The sequence below is a fragment of the Orycteropus afer genome, unplaced genomic scaffold, assembly GCF_000298275.1.
Source record: "Orycteropus afer afer isolate SDZICR_OR568_19922 unplaced genomic scaffold, OryAfe1.0 scaffold00498, whole genome shotgun sequence".
Lineage (NCBI taxonomy): Eukaryota > Metazoa > Chordata > Mammalia > Tubulidentata > Orycteropodidae > Orycteropus > Orycteropus afer.
In genome coordinates this window covers 293,305-308,957 of record NW_006922085.1, presented here as the reverse complement: position 1 = coordinate 308,957, position 15,653 = coordinate 293,305, and the positions used below count along the sequence as shown (strand labels likewise).

General features: G+C 46.3%; 1 protein-coding gene across 1 annotated transcript in view; it reads left to right on the top strand.

Moving 5' to 3' along the window:
* The first annotated feature begins 5,935 nt into the window (after nt 1-5,935).
* Nucleotides 5,936-15,653, top strand: part of SHISA5 (shisa family member 5) — a 41,335-nt gene continuing 31,617 nt past the window's right edge. The window contains 3 exon segments of the mRNA XM_042782884.1: nt 5,936-5,957; nt 6,752-6,829; nt 9,050-9,194. Of these exon segments, the coding sequence (XP_042638818.1) occupies nt 5,936-5,957; nt 6,752-6,829; nt 9,050-9,194 (245 nt within the window).

Below are 15,653 nucleotides of genomic sequence, written 5' to 3'. Positions count from 1 at the left end.
CTTCTGTGTCTGTGTTAATTGGTTTCCCTTTTCTTTGTTGAAGAGGGTCTGTGCAATCCTTCTGCCTAGTCCGCCATCTTGCCGGCAGCCCCCTAACATTTATCTTGAACAAACGAATGAATCTCCCTAAGCCGCTGGATTCTTTCCTTTACGTTACACCAGGGAGCTTTTGGCATCTCAATTCATTTAGTGAGACTCAGCTTTCATTCACCCAACCAAAAATTAGAACAATCCCCAGCAGCTTGAGCCAGCACCAACCAAAAACAAAGCCCACTGCCCTCAAGTCAGATCTGACTCATAGTGACCCCTCCTTGGGTTCCTCAGGCAGTATCACTACGCATAGTAGATTGCCTCATCTTCCTTCCGAGGAGTGGCTGGTGAATTTGGACTGCCAGCCTTCTGGTTAGCGGTCAAGTGCCTTAGGCACTAAGCTACCAGAACTCCCAGCACAGTCAATCCAAAATCCCTGTTAAGTGCATTTGTAATTTCCATCCAATCTGAATGTACATTCTTATCTCTTTGGTCTAGGACCTCAGAAGGAGCTCTGTAACATAGTGGCTAAGGCACTTGACTGCTCACCAGAAGGCTGGCGGTTCAAACCCACCAGCCACTCCTCGGAAGGAAGGTTGGGCAATCCTACTTCCGTAGTGATACTGCCTCGGAAACCCAAGGAGGGGTCGCTATGAGTCGGGGCCGACTCGACGGCAAACAACAACAACAACAGGACTTCAGAGAATCTTTTCCCCAAACATAGTCTCTGTATTTGGTCAACATAAAGTAACAAAGTCTTGTGATTCTTTTGATACATAAGACTTCTCCTGTGGGCTTGACTTTGTAATGGGATCCTCTAACATTCTGGAATCCATCTCTAGTTTAAGGCACTGGAGAGATTAAGAAGTTGGGGAGTGGGCTATGTGAAACATTGACTTTCTCTTGCAAAGTAACTCCCAAAGCCTCTTGAGGGTGTTAGGGGGAGGACACCTTGCTTTAGTGGGCAAGGGAGGTATAGAAGAGGTTGGAGTTGGTGGTCGTGTGATTCCTCTGCATTCTTTCCTATAATTTCATCCCAATTCATTTAACACATTTTGAAGTGCTTATAGAGTGGCTGCAACAATGACCTCAGACATACCTACTATTATGAGGATGTTGAAGGACCAGGCAATGTTTTGTTCTGTTATACATAGGGTAGCTATGAGTCAGAGCCAATGGCACCTAACACCACTACCACCATGTGATAAGCAGGGGGGATAGAGCAGTAAGCATAATGGGCAAACACCCTGCCATCACAGAGCTGACACTCTAGTGGCAGGAGATACAGTAAACAAGTTTATCAGATGGTGCTGGGGCAGAGGGGAGGGCTGAGGGAGGGGGCTGCCCAAAGGCCTCACTGAGAAGGTCACAGTGACATTGATCAAAGGCCTGTAGGACGCTTAGGGGACACTGAGCTTCTGCTAAAGGTGATGGCAAAATTCAGGAACAGTTAATGGTGATGATTGAAAAACAAGATGAACATAATTAATGTCACCCAACTGTACATGTGAAGATTGTAGAAATGGCAAGTGTTTTGTTACCTATATATTTACCACAATAATAATTAATAATAATAATGACATTACAACAAAAAAAGCCTACAGGGTTCCCTGGGCGTGACTGTGCCTGATGAGTTCAAAGAACACCAAGAAGGCTGGGTGGCTGCAGAGGCGGTAGTGAATAGGAGAAAGACCAGGTCAGAGAGGTTGTCTAGCAGAGGATGTGGGACCTTGGAAATGGGGAGCCTGTAAAGGGCTTTGAACAGAGAAGTTACTTGATCTGACAAACCTGACAAATGTTTTAAAAGGATTCCTCTGGTTACTGCTGAAAGGAGGCTAGATTAACAAGGTCAATCAGATGGAAGCCAGGAGACCTGTCTGAGGCTGCTGCAGTAATCCAGGCAAGATGCAATGATGCTTATGATAGAGCTGCCAAGAAGTGGTTAGATTCTGCATATATTTAGAAAATAGAGCCAAGATTGATTGATGGTTTTGAATGAGAGAGATGATGCAAGGGATGGAGTTTCCACTTAGGTATGTGGTGTGGAAGCCCAAGGGGAAGCTGGTGGGGGTGAGGGGCAGCAGTTTAGTTGAAAGTGCGTTAAGTTAGGAATCCAGTTGGACGTCCAAATGGAGATGTTAACAAGGAGTTGCATCGTGAGTGTGGAGGTGAAGGAAGAGGCCAGGGCTGAAGAGAAGTGGCATCCTCAGTATGTAGATGGTATTTGAAGCCATGACACTGGATGATTCTCCAAGGGAAGTGTAAATAGAAAAGAAATGAGGCCACGGTCTGAGCTCTGGGGACCCCACGTTAAGAGCTGGAGATGAGGAAGAGGCAGCAAAGGAGGCCAAGAAAGAGAAGTCAGAGAAATAGCAGAGTGTGGGGAACTGGGAGTTACTGTGGGAAGTGTGTTGAAGTAGGAGGGAGCAGCCAGCCTTGTCAGTGGATGCTGGGCTGGGGGAGCATAAGGGCAGTGAGAACATGAAGGGGAGCTATAACCTACACTTGGTATTTCAGGAGGCTTCCTGGAGGAGATGATGTTTAAGCTGAAACCTAAAAGGGTGATCCAGAGAGGATGGGAGAAGGTAACAGTGATGGATACTGAGGGTGGGTAAGCAGAGTAGGTACCTATGCTATGGGACTGAAGTTGGGATTTTATCTTGAGAGCCACAAAGAGCCATTGCAGGGTTTGGAGTGAGGACATGACTGATTTGTGCTTTAGGAAGACCAGGACTGGAATCATGGGACAGAGGTGGTAAGTGCTGAGCTGAGTTAGTGGTGGGTCAAAGAATGTTCTGAAGGTGAAAACGGCAGAGTATATGGGAAGTCAAGTGACATGCCTGGGTGACCAAGAGGAGATAGGGATTTGGAGGCTGAGGGAAGGTGAAGTGCCTGTAGAGGCCCAGGAGGTCTTTTCAGACAGAGCTCTGGGAATCCTCACAGTGTGGACAGCCGTGGATGGACATAGAATTTTGGAAGCAGAGAGGGCTTGGAGGGAGTCCTGGGCAGGACCCACTGTGCCTGGGACTCTGGAGAGCACAGGAGCATAGGCATGGTGGGGAGGGGGCAGAAGATGAAACATGGGTGTGCTATAAGGAAGGCAACAAACAGATGGTGCAGGATTCTAGCAGGTGGTACAAGGATGAAATGCAGAGGGAAAGGATGGGGCACAGGAGGGCCTCAAACAGTTGGGTGCAGGAGACTGTGCTCTGATATGAGGTGTGAGCTGTTTTAGGTAGCCCTGGTGGGAAAGGGCAAGGAGGTCTGGTGGTGCAGTGCCTAAGGCATTAGACTGCTAACCAGAAGGTTGGTGGTTCAAAACTCACCAGCTACTCTGTGGAAGGAAGATGGTGCAATCTACTTCTGTAATAATTTACTGCCTTAGAAACCCAATGGGGTTTGCTATGAGTCAGAATCAACTCAACGGCAGTGAGTTTTTTTTTTTTTTTTTGGTGGGAAAGGGCAACGTTTAAGGCAGGGTTGGTCTCTTCCAAGCAGGAGGGGGCACACATGTTGGAGAAAAAGAGAGGTTGGGGAGAGGCCTAATGAAAAACTACCATCTGAGGGGGTAGGGCCCATGTACTAGTCTCCAGCTGCCCCTGACCCCTCCATTCTGCCCGTGGCTTGGCATTTTTTAGCTGAGTTGGTCCAGCTAGTTTGGGTCCTTATGTCATGTGTTTTTGCTTGGATTTGGGTCCCCTCAATTTTGTCAAGACCCCCACCCCCACACATTTGACACAGAGTGTGGTTTCTGCCTTGGAGAGGCCACTTCGGGAAGAGCTGGTCCTCAGGGAATACCCACACACACGTATGGACTGACTGTGATTTATTTCTTTTTATTGTGATTTGGGTGAAAATTTACAGAGCAAATTCACTTTCCATACAGCAGTTCACATACACTTTGTCTCATGACATTTACTACAATTTACCACAATGCAACATCTCCCCTCCCACTTCCTCCCCATAGTTACCTCTTCCCTGTGTCCATCCCTCCATGCACTTCTGCCCCCTGAGCTGTCTCCCTGTGCATAAACAGCCCTTCTTTCTCCCATGATTGTTCTCTCCAAGGAGTGTACCTACCTCAGGTAAATGTTCAACTCATATGCCTGTTTTTTGTTTGGCTGGAAGCCACAGGTGTGGGTTCAATTCCAGACCTGAAGGGCAGCTAGGGGCCATAGTCTCAGGGGTTCCACCAGGCTCTATCAGACCAGCAAACCTGGTCCTCCACACACACACACCCCCCCTTTTTTTTCCCAAATGACTTTGAGTTTTGTTCCACATTGTTCTGCCTCTCTATCCAGGATCACCTACATAGATCCTCCTCCAAGTGGTTGACAGTAGTAGCTGGGCATCTAGTTCTTCTGGTCTCATAGTCATATAGGCTAAGGATCGCATGGTGTACCAGTCGCTAGGACTAATGGTTTCCATGAATCTTTGGTTTTCTTCTTTCTTCTTTACTCTGGACGAGGAGAGACCCATTGTTGCATCTAGATGGCTGCTTGCAAACTTTTAAGATCCCAGTCGCTACTCGCCAAAGTAGGAGGTGGAACAATGTTTTGGGTAGTACATTATGCCAATTGAGATTGATGTCCCCTGAGACTATGTGGACTGTGATTTCTAATCCATTGTTCTTGGCCTCCATCCCCTCCTGCCCATGCACAGCCCTGGGTGGGTTCATGAGCCCCCATCATGCTTGATCTTGTTGGTTTTCACAGGTTCTTGTCAGTGAGGCGTGCGCAGATGAGGGAGTGTGGGGTAACCCCATACTGAAAAGGTCAAAGAGGATAAGGGTGAGGGTGTCACAGCAGAGAGGTTAAAGGCAGGTGATGAGAAGTGAGAAAGGCCAACTCTTTAGAACTTGATGGGGGTGGGTAGAGGGACTTGGTTATGAAGAGAAACCAAATTTGTGGGCAAGAGTGTCAAATACAATGAGCAATCTCTAGGGTGGACACCCAGGGCCTGGAACAGGATCAGACGCTGGTTGTAGTGGAGGGGAGCATGTGGTGGCCATTCTCTGTAGGGCAGGGGACCTGGGATGTATCCAGTTATAGGCAGTGGAGCTGAGGCAACTTGGTTGGGTGAGCTTGGGCTGTGTCAGGGAATGTGTGGCTCAGGACCCTCATTATGACCCTCCTTCCAAACCCCAGAAGGAGCCCTGGTGGCGCAGTGGTTAAGTGCTTGACTGCTAACCAAAAGGTCAATTGCTAACCCACCAGCAGCTCTGTGGGAGAAAGATGTGACAGTTTGCTTCCCTAGAGATTACAGCCTTGGAGACCTTACTGGCAGTTCTACTCTGACATATAAGGTCACTGTAAGGAGCCCTGGTGGTGTAGTGGTTAAGACATTTGGTTGCTCACCAGAAGTTTGGTGGTTCAAACCCACCAGCTGCTCCATGGAAGAAAGATGAAGCAGTCTGCTTCTGTAAAGATTTCCAGCCTTGTAAACCCAGTAGGGGTTGCTATAAGTCAGAACTGATTTGGTGGCAGTGAGTTTTTTTTTTTTTTTTTTTTACCAGACTTCACCCCCATCCCATGTCAGATACACCCTGCTTGGGGATAGTCACTCCCAGCCCCCATGCGTGTGCCCAGCATGGTGAGTCTTAAGTCTCTCCCTACCAATTGGTGATGATAGTCTACTGGGGACCCAAGATCTTTTCTCCCTGTTCTCACACTCCAGAATCTAGGAAACTTGCATTGGGCATATCCCAGGTTTCTCTCTCAGATCTAGCTCATTGTCCAAGGCCATGGCTCTGAGCTCAGGTGAAAAACATGTAGTGGCACACAGAGTGTACAGGCCATCTCAGCTGTCCTGTTAGTATAACATCTCATGTGTCAAGTGCAGGGTGGCAGCAGGCCAGGAACCCTGGGCAGGAAGGGAAGATTGCCCCAACTCCCTTTCTGGGGCTATGCCCGGACCCTTGCCCCACAGTGAGGGGGCAGCACTGGCCTGTTCACCATCGCCCATCTCAGGTGTCTAGTGAGGGCATATGCTTCCCACACAGACAAGGATGAAGACAGTCCACTCTCCTGCGCCAGGAAGTAGCCCAGCGTGTGCCCTGGGAGTGCCAGTTCCTACCCTCAGATCAGGCCACCTGAACCAGGTGGACCCATTACGACAGGGTGGAGGTGTCACCCAAGGGGACTGGAGCGATGAACCAGTCCTGGGCAGCCTCCGGACTGGGCTTTCATAATGGAACTGTCATTTGTTGAGCGCCTAATGTGTTCCAAGGTCTGTTCTGGGCACTGTCCCGACGCCACCTCACCTGATTCTCAGGAAGCTCACGGCGAGTGAAAATCTGCTGCACTGGTGAGGAAAACGAGGCGCGGGGAGGGGCTGTGGTGGCACCCTGCAGCACACAGCAGGGGCTCAAGTATTAAGACGCAGATTTATGCGGAGGAGGGGGTGGGGCTCAAATCCCCGAAGGCTGGGGACTGAGGAGTTCTCTTAGAAAGTATCATGTGAGTAGAGAGCAACTTTGGTGCGTCGCGGGTACCTGCCCCAGTCCCAGAAACGGGTCCGAGCGTTCTGGCAGCACGGGGCGTGGCCCCGGCCCGGAGGCGGGGAGGGGAGTCCACTCCCCTGCTTCCCCCTCCTTCCCCCTCCTCGGCCTCTGGGCGGGGGTTCCGGGAAGCCGCCCGGGCGGGGTGAGGAAGCGGGCTGGTACCGCTGGTTGTTGAGGCCGCGGCTGCACTCCGACCAGGTCCGTCGGTCTGTCGGTCAGTCTGCGGGGCCGTGGCTGCATCGCCCCTGGTGTGTCGAGTTTTGCTGCTGCTGGTGCTGCTCCCGTCTCCTCGGGGTGGTGAGCCTCCGGGTAGGGGAAGGGGTGCCCTGGCCAGGTTTGGTGGGGGTGGTAGGGGCGGCAGACACGTCCTCGCCGTCCCTGGAACGAACCCAGGCCTCACAGTGCCTCTACCGACTCTTCACATCCCTGAGGCCGTCAGTGAACCTCCATGACTGACCTCTCATGTATCCCAGCACCCTTTTGTGCCTGAATTGACATTGCCCAGACCCCTGCAGCTGCCACCTTTGTTCTGGCCTGGTGGAGAAGGGTTTACCCTCTCTCTGATATTCCGGGGACGTGCGCCCCCAGAAGCTAGAAATCCCTGCCTGGGCTCAGCTGGGGGCTGTCGCAGTGGAGAAGCCTGAGCTTTCCCTTCCAGCCTTATTTTACTGGCTGGGAGTCCTCAACCCCCTGACTTCATGGCTGGGATGTTCATGGAGAAGTTGGGCAGGCACTGAGGATGGACTCCTGAGTTGGAGACACAGCTATGGTTGTTGACTACAGCCTGATGATTCACAGTTGGGAGATGGCTGACTGGGGGCCTTTTAGGGGTAGGAATTGGAACATTCCCCAGCCTTAGCCATGGGAAGATGAAGAACCCTCTGGGGTGGGCGGTCTCCTGGGGTTTTCAGGTGGGTGGCCTTATTCTTGAGGCCTGGGGTGAAGCTGGAGGGAGGACTTGAGGGTCAGGGAGTGAGAGGGGGAGTCCTGGGATCAGAATCAGCTGACCCCTTGAGTGAGCCTGTAGGAGGGACCCTGGGCTGGTGAGGTCTAGAGAGACTTGTCCAGAGCATCTGGGATCAGAAGAAGACCTTTTGTGACAAGGGCTCTTGGCCCAAACAGACTCTCTGGTGTGTGTCTTCAGCCCAACCCCAGAGGCTCCAGTCGGCCTGTGACTGACTGACTGCTTCTGTAAGGACTCTGCTGGAACTGGGTTCACCTGAGCCATATGAGTAGTATGGGCCATGCTGATACCTGTTGGCAGGTGGTCACCTGACTGGTCTGGACCTTTTGATGGTCCCATCCTCTGCCTCACAGCCTTTCTCAGACCAAGGATCTGCCTGGACCTGCCAAGAAAAAACACCCTCTTGCCTCTAGCTATCTCGAGGAGAGCAGTCCATGTCTTTATCTTTGGGCCTCCATCTGCTGTTGGCCCCAGGGTGCAGGATACATTGACCAGGCTGGATCTCCAGACACTACATTCTGCTCAGGGCTTGGCCAGGCTGGGTGTCAAGAGTCCACGTACTGTGTGCCAGGACTGTTTCCAGGACACTGCCTCCACATCTCAGGGGTCATCACCAGACCAGACCCCAGCCAGCCATAGTCATCTGTACTCTGCTGCCCTGCGTGCAGAGGCCCAGGGACTATCCCCGCTTGCTTTTGGGGACTAAATCTCTGCCACTGTGACCTAATGATGCATGGGGCCATTTGGCATAGTGTCCTCCTGTGAGGTTGCAAAACTTGCGGTCACCCAAAGCTCTGAGTCATTTTCTACACTTGTCAGCTGGGTCCCCACAGCATGACCTTGTGCATTGGGGCTCTGTCCTTACCCCAGTCTGTGAGCATGTCCCTAGATGCCAATTCCATGGTTATGAGCTTTGCCATAGCTCTAGGGGGTGTGCTGCTGCCTTCAAATGGTACAACTGCTTTCCCGCCTTGGCCACTGAGGACAATGATATTTTCTGGGCACCTGCTGCTGGCCTGGCCTGGGGTTAAGCTCTTTCTGGACTTATGCTTATTCTTTCTTATGCTTCTGGGGAATGTCTGTGCATGTGTCAGTAGGTGTGACTGTGGCTGACGGTGAACTGGTTAGGAGACAGCCTGTCGGGGGTAGGGGGTATCCTGTGATGGTTGAGTCCCTGAAGCTCTGGTGTCCAGCAGGGGCTGACAATGCTGTGGCTGTATGATAGGCAGAGGGAATGAGGGTCAAGAGCTGGACAGTCCCAGCAGGTGGTCCTGCTTTGTGGAAGTTACCAGGGAAGATCAGACTCACATTGAGGAAGTTCACTCTCCCATCACATGGCAAGTGGACAAGTGAAGGTTGGAAGGAGCCCAGTTAAGGAGCTTCTGCTGTGGCTCAGGGGAGAGGGCAAGGCTGCACAGGGTGGAAAGTGCCTATGGGGAGGATGCTTAGAGACAGCCCAGCATGCTGGTGCCTGATGCTGTGCTGGGGAAGGTGCTGTGCGGGATGGGGGATGGCTGAGGCCACAGGTCAAAAGGTGTGCTTCTCTGTTCCAACCCACAGCGAGCTGTGTGCACACAGCTTCTTTTCCAAGTCCTGTCCTGAGTTCTGCTGTGGTACCCGTTATGACCAGTACTGCTGCTCTGATGTACTGAAGAAATTTGTGTGGAACAAGGAAAAGTGTGCCATGCTTGAGGAAAGGTGGGTGCACCAGTGGGTCATAGGGTGGGCACCCTGAGTCTCTCCCTGGCAGTAGAGCACATGGAAAAGAAATAGCCCTGTCCCTCTGTAATTTCAGTCCTCTGAAGATGGTGAGGGCATTGAACCAGAAGGGGCTGGGGAACCTCTGTTCTCCACTGGACTCCCCAGGCCCTGCTCATTTAGTGTGTTGCTCCTGTCTTCCCCAATTGTGGGGTCTCAGCCCTGGGTGTGTACTTGCACCAGCATGTCCTCAGGGTGGGTGCTGGATGTGAGTGTATTCCACAGTATGTGCATGAACTCGGGTGTGAGTGGGTGACTTGTGCATATACTAGTTTGTGGGCCCTGGAGGGCGTAGTACATGGGCATGTGCCCCAGTGTGAACCATGCTTGTGTCCTCTAGGTGTGGCCCATGGATTTGCACTGTGGCCTGGGGGAGTGGATTGTTTCATGAATTGGAAGCACGGTCCTAGGTCCCTACATGTGTCTCCCTTTGCCACTCTCTGTGTTTCTTTTGTGTTTGGCCTCATGTGCAGAGGGTTGCGATGGTCATATTCCTCAGCTCATGGCAAATGATCATCATTATTCTAGACAAGACCACTGCTCCCTGCATCTTATGTATTTACTTAAGTCTCCTGTGATCGCTGTCATTCCCATCCCATAAGCAAGTAGTCTGTGTTTGAGGTGTATCCTTTGGATCATGTTCTTGCAGAGTCTGTCTTGTTTAATGGGCACATTTTAGGGTACAGTGAATGCCCTCACTTTTTGTATTCAGTGTAGTGGTATGTAAGACCCCTCCACATTATACATCTGGCTCTTGCCCACTACTACTGTGTCATTCTCCATTGTGTGAGTCCAGATTGTTGCCACATAGATAACTACAGTGGGCATCCTCATGTACTTCCTCCTACCTCCTTTTATGGAGCCCTGTGAAGTTTTTTTTTTTTTCCTTTTTCTTTTTCTTGTAGTTTGGGTGAAAATGTACAGAGTAAATTAGTTTCCTGTTCAACAATTTATCCACCTTTTGTTTCGCGACATCAGTTGTAATCCCCTCAAACAGTATTCTTCTTACTTCTTTTTTGGGTTCCTTGTTTCCATTTGTCATTTCCTGCTCCTTCCTGCTTTCTGAGCTTTGTTTTCTGGCTAATGCTGCCCTTTCGGTCATCTGTGGTTGATTGTACTGAGGAGTACATTTCCCCTGGTGTATCTGTTGTTTGGCTGAAAGTTGACCCCTAGGAATGAGTTCAGTTCCAGGCTTGGGATATCTAAGGGTCACAATCTTTATCAGATCAGTGAGTCTGGTCTTTTTTTTATGATTTTGAGCTTTTTTCTACATTCTTCTCCCGCTTTGTCTAGGACCTTCTATTGTGATCCTGATCAGAGTGGTTGATAGTGGTAGCTGGGCACCATCTAGTTCTTCTGGTCTCAGTCTAGTGGAGGCTGTAGTTCATGTGGTCCATTAGTCCTTTGGACTAATGCGTTCCTTGGGTTTTTGAATTTATTCAGTCTTCTTTGCTCTAGACAAGGAGAGACCATCTTAGATGGCCAGTTGAAAGCTTTTAAGACCCTAGTTGTTACCCACCAAAGTAAGATGTAGAACATTGTGTTTGTGGACAAATTGACCTAGATATTCCCCCAAAACTTGTCCTAAAGCCCAAAAATCCAGGGACTCATTCTCTCAAGGTGTTTGGTTATGGCTAAGTAGTTTTCTTTTTTTTAATTTTTATTGTGATTTGGGTGAAAGTTTACAGAGCAAATTCATTTTCCATACAGCAGTTCATACACATTTTGTTTCATGACTTTGACTACAATTCCCCACAATATAACAGCTCTCTTCCCACTTCCTTCCTGTAGTACCTCTTCCCTGTGTCATTCTCTGCCATGCACTCCCATCCTTCAAGCTATCTCCCTGTGCAAACACTGCTCTTGTGTTCTCCCACAATTGATCCCTTCAAGGACTGTATCTACGTGATGTAAATATTCACCCTAAATGCCTGTCTGTTGTTTGGCTGGAAGCCACAGGAGTGAGTTCAGTTATAGACCTGGAGGGTAACTAGGGGCCATAGTCTTGAGGGTCTCACCAGGCTCTATCAGACCAGCAAACCTGTTCTTTTAATTTTTTTATTTATAATTTCGAGTTTTATTCATTATTCAACATTGGGGAGCTCTGGTAGCATAGTGCCTAAGGCACTTGACTGCTAACCAGAAGGCTGGCGGTTCAAACCCACCAGCCACTCCTCGGAAGGAAGGTTGGGTAATCCTACTTCCGTAGTGATACTGCCTCGGAAACCCAAGGAGGGGTCACTATGAGTTGGGGCCGACTCGACGGCAAATAACAACAACCACAACAATTCAACATTGTTCTCCCACTCTATCCAGGATCTCCTACACTGATCCCCTTCTGAGTTGTTGATAGTGGTAGCCAGGCACCATGTAGTTCTTCTAGTTTCATGGTCATATAGGCTAAGGATTGCATGGTCTACCAGTCCCTTGGACTAATTGTTTCCATGCATCTTTGGTTTTCTTCATTCTTCTTTGCTCTGGATGAGGAGAGACCCATCATTGCACCTAGATGGCCGCTTGCAAGCTTTTAAGACCCCACTCGCTACTCACCAAAGTAGGACGTAGAACAATGTTTTTGTGTAGTAAGTTATGCCAGTTGATCTTGATGTCCCCTGCAACCATGTTCCCAAGCCCATAGGTCCAATTACTCGCTCCCTCAGGGTAGCTGGCTGGGGCCTAGAAGCCATCACAACATTGCCCCTTGGCAGCAGTACTATATACCTGAATATTCTTACAGCACATACAAATACACGTGTAGAAATATTGTCTGCCAACTACACCCTATATACATGGTAATGGGCACACTCCCCCTTGCCTAGACATACCTGATCAGCCTGTCCACCCATCTATCCACCTGTAGATAGATCAATGCTTGCCATCACTGACAATGCAATACTATACATGCAAAAGGGTTCATTGTTGTTGTCTGTACCTCTTGTGTACCTCTCTCTGTTTTCCTCTTCCTCAGTGCCACTGTGTTGATCATTTACTTTTGGTACATTGCCCTTCCCTTCACCCAAATCAATACTTGTCTCCACCTATCTAGCAGTGTTTCTACCCCTCCCCTCCCATCCCTGATAAACAACAAAGAAAGTTTCTTTCCATATATAAACCTCTCCTTGACTTTTTACAATAGTGAACTAATACAACATTTGTTCTTCTGGAATTGACTTATTTCATTTAGTATGATGTTCTCCAAGTTCATCCATGTTATGTGGAGTCTTGCAGATTCTACATTATTCTTTAGTGTTGCATAGTATTCCAGTGTGTGTATGTACCATAGTTTGGTTATCCATTCTTCTGTTGATGAGCACTTAGGTTGTGTCCATATCTTTGCTCTTGTGAATAGTGCTGCAATGGACATGCATGGTCTTATCCTGGCTCTCACTTCTTTAGGATATATACCTAGTAATGATATTGCTGGGTCAAATGGTATTTCTATTTCCAGCTTTTTAAGGAATCGCCATACCCATTTCCACAGTGATTGTGTCATTTTACAGTCCCATCAGTAGTGGATGAGAGTCCCAATCTCTCCACATCCTTATCAGCATTTGTTATTTTCTGTCTTGTTGAACTTTGCCATTAGTGCTGGGGTGAGATGGTATCTCGTTGTTTTGATTTGCATCTCGAATGGCTAATGATTGCGAACATTTCTTCATGTGTTTGTTGTCCACTTGTGTATTATCTTTGGTGAAGTGTCTGTTCATATCTTCTGCACATTTTTTAATTGAAATGTCTGTTTGATGTTGAGGTATTGAAGTTTTCTGTAAATTTTAGAGATAAGTCCTTTGTCACGAATGTTGTGGCTGAGTATTTTTTCTCAATCTGTGAGTTCTTTTTACTCTTTTAGTACTAGGCTGTTTTGATTACTATTTTGAGATCAGGAAATGGTTTGTTCTTCTTTTTTAGTAGTGGTAGCTGTGTAGTAGGTTTTGTGATCAGGAAGTGTGAGGCCTCATACTTTGTTCTTCTGTAGTAGTGCTTTGCTTATTCAGAGTCTCCTTTCTATATAAAGTTTATGATTAGTTTTTCTATCTCTAACGAATGATGATGGAATCTGGGTTGGGATTGCATTGTATCTGTAGATTGCTTTGGGTAGTAGTGACATTTTTACAATGTTGGGTGTCCTTATCCATGAGCATGGTATGTTCTTCCATTTATGTAGGTCTCTTTTGGTTTCTTGTAGTGTTTTGTAGTTTTCTTTGTACAAGTTTTTTTTTTTTTTGTGTGTGTGTGTGTGTGTATCTCTGGTTAGATTTATTCCTATGTATTTCATCTTCTGTGTGGCTATATTAATGGTATTGCTTTCCTGATTTCCTTTTCAGAGTTCTTTTTGGAATCAGAGGAATCCAACTGATTTTTGTATGTTGATCTTATACCTTGCCACTTGGCTGAATCCTTCTATTAGTTCCAGTAGCTTTCTTGTTGAGTTTCTGGGATTTTCTATATAGAGGATCCTATCATCTGCAAATAGAGATAGTTTCACTTCTTCCTTACCAATTTAGATGCCTTTTATTTCCTTTTCTTACCTTATTGCTGTGGCTAGACTTGTATTATTGACTATTGACTAGGAGTGGTGACAAAGGGCATCCTTTGTTTAATTCCTATTCTCAAGGGGAAGACTTTCAGTATCTCTCTGTTAAGAAGAATACTGGGCATTGATTTTGTGTATATACCCTTTATTATGTTGAAGAATTTCCCTTCTATTTCAGTTTTGCTGAGAGTTTTTATCAGGACTGGGTGCTGGATTTTATCAATTACTTTTTCTGCATTCATTGAAATGATCATGTGATTCTTTTTCTTTGTTTTATTTATGTGGTTGATTACATTGATTGTTTTTCTAATGTTGAACCATCCTTGCATACCTGGTATAAATCCTACTTGGTCATGATGATTTTTTTGATGTTATATTGGAGTCTGTTGGCTAGGAATTTGTTGAAAATATTTGCATCTATATTCAGGAGAGATATTGGTCTATAATTTTACTTTTTTAGTGGTGTCTTTACCTGGCTTTGGTATCAGGGTTATGGCTGCTTCATAGAATGAATTCAAAATATTCCATTTTTATCTGTGTTTTGGAATAATTTGAGTAAAATTGGTATCAGCTCTTTTCTGAATGTCTGGTAGAATTTTCCAGTGAAGCTGTCTGGTCTAGGATTTTGTTCTTGTTGTTGGGAGTTTTTTTTTTTTTTTTGTATTATCTGTTCAGTTTCTTCTTTTGTGATGGGTGTGTGCACATTTTCTATCTGAATCTGTGTTAGTTTAAGTAGGTAGTGTGTTTCTAGAAATTTGTCCATTTCTTCTAGGTTTTCAAATTTGTTGGAGTACAGTTCTTTATAGTATTTGTTATCCTTTTTATATCAGTTGATTTTGTTATGATGTCTCTCATTTAATTTCTTGTTCATGTTACTTGCATATTCTCCTTCTTTTCTCTTGTATTTGCCAATGCCTGGTTGATTTTATTAATCCCCTCAAAGAACCAACTTCTAGTCTTGTTGAATCTTTCTATTGTTTATCTCAATTTCATTTATTTATGGTCTAATCTTTATTATATCCTTTCTTCTAGTGACTGTGGGCTTTTTTTTTTTTTTGCTGTTAGAAAAAATTGTTAAAGTTCTTGGAGTAAGGTGTTGATTTTGGTTCTTTATTCTTTTTTCATATATGCATGAATTGTTATAAATTGACCTCTGAGGACTGCTTTTATTATGTCCCAAAGGGTTTTTTTATTTCATTTCACTTTTTTCCCAAAGGTTTTAATATGTTGTTCTTTCATTCTCATTTGAGTTTAGAAAGTTTTAAATTTCTTTTCTTACCTAGTAGTTTTTAAGCACAGTGTTATTCAGTTTCCATGTGTTTGATTTTTTTCCCCTTTACTTTCTATTGATTTCTAATTTTATAGTGTTGTCTAAGAATATGCTTTGTACCATTTCAGTGTTCTTAAGTTTGTTGAGGCTTGTTTTGTGGCCTAATGTGTATTCTACTCTGGAGAATGATCTATGAGCGCTGGGAAAGAATGTATATTTGGCTGCTGTTGGGTGGAATATTCTCTATATGTCTATGAGTTCTTGACTTCTTCTCCATTTGGAAGTTCTGTTACTATATCATTTATTCCCTCTTTTTGCTTTGTAGTTGTCATCATTTACAAATTGACAACTGTTTCCCCATTTTCAGTCTTGTAGGTTTATTTTATTTTTGAAAATTCTTTGTGTAGGTTTGTTTCTAAGTGATGTTGTCATGTGTGTCTTAATCTCATGTTGTTATCTGACATTGTTTTCTGTATGAATGATTTCTTTAACATTTTTTATCAGGTTGGTCTGGTTTTCACAAATTCCCTTAATTTCTCTTTATCTGGAAATGACCTAATTTTGTCATTGTACTGGAAGGCTAATTTTGCTGGAT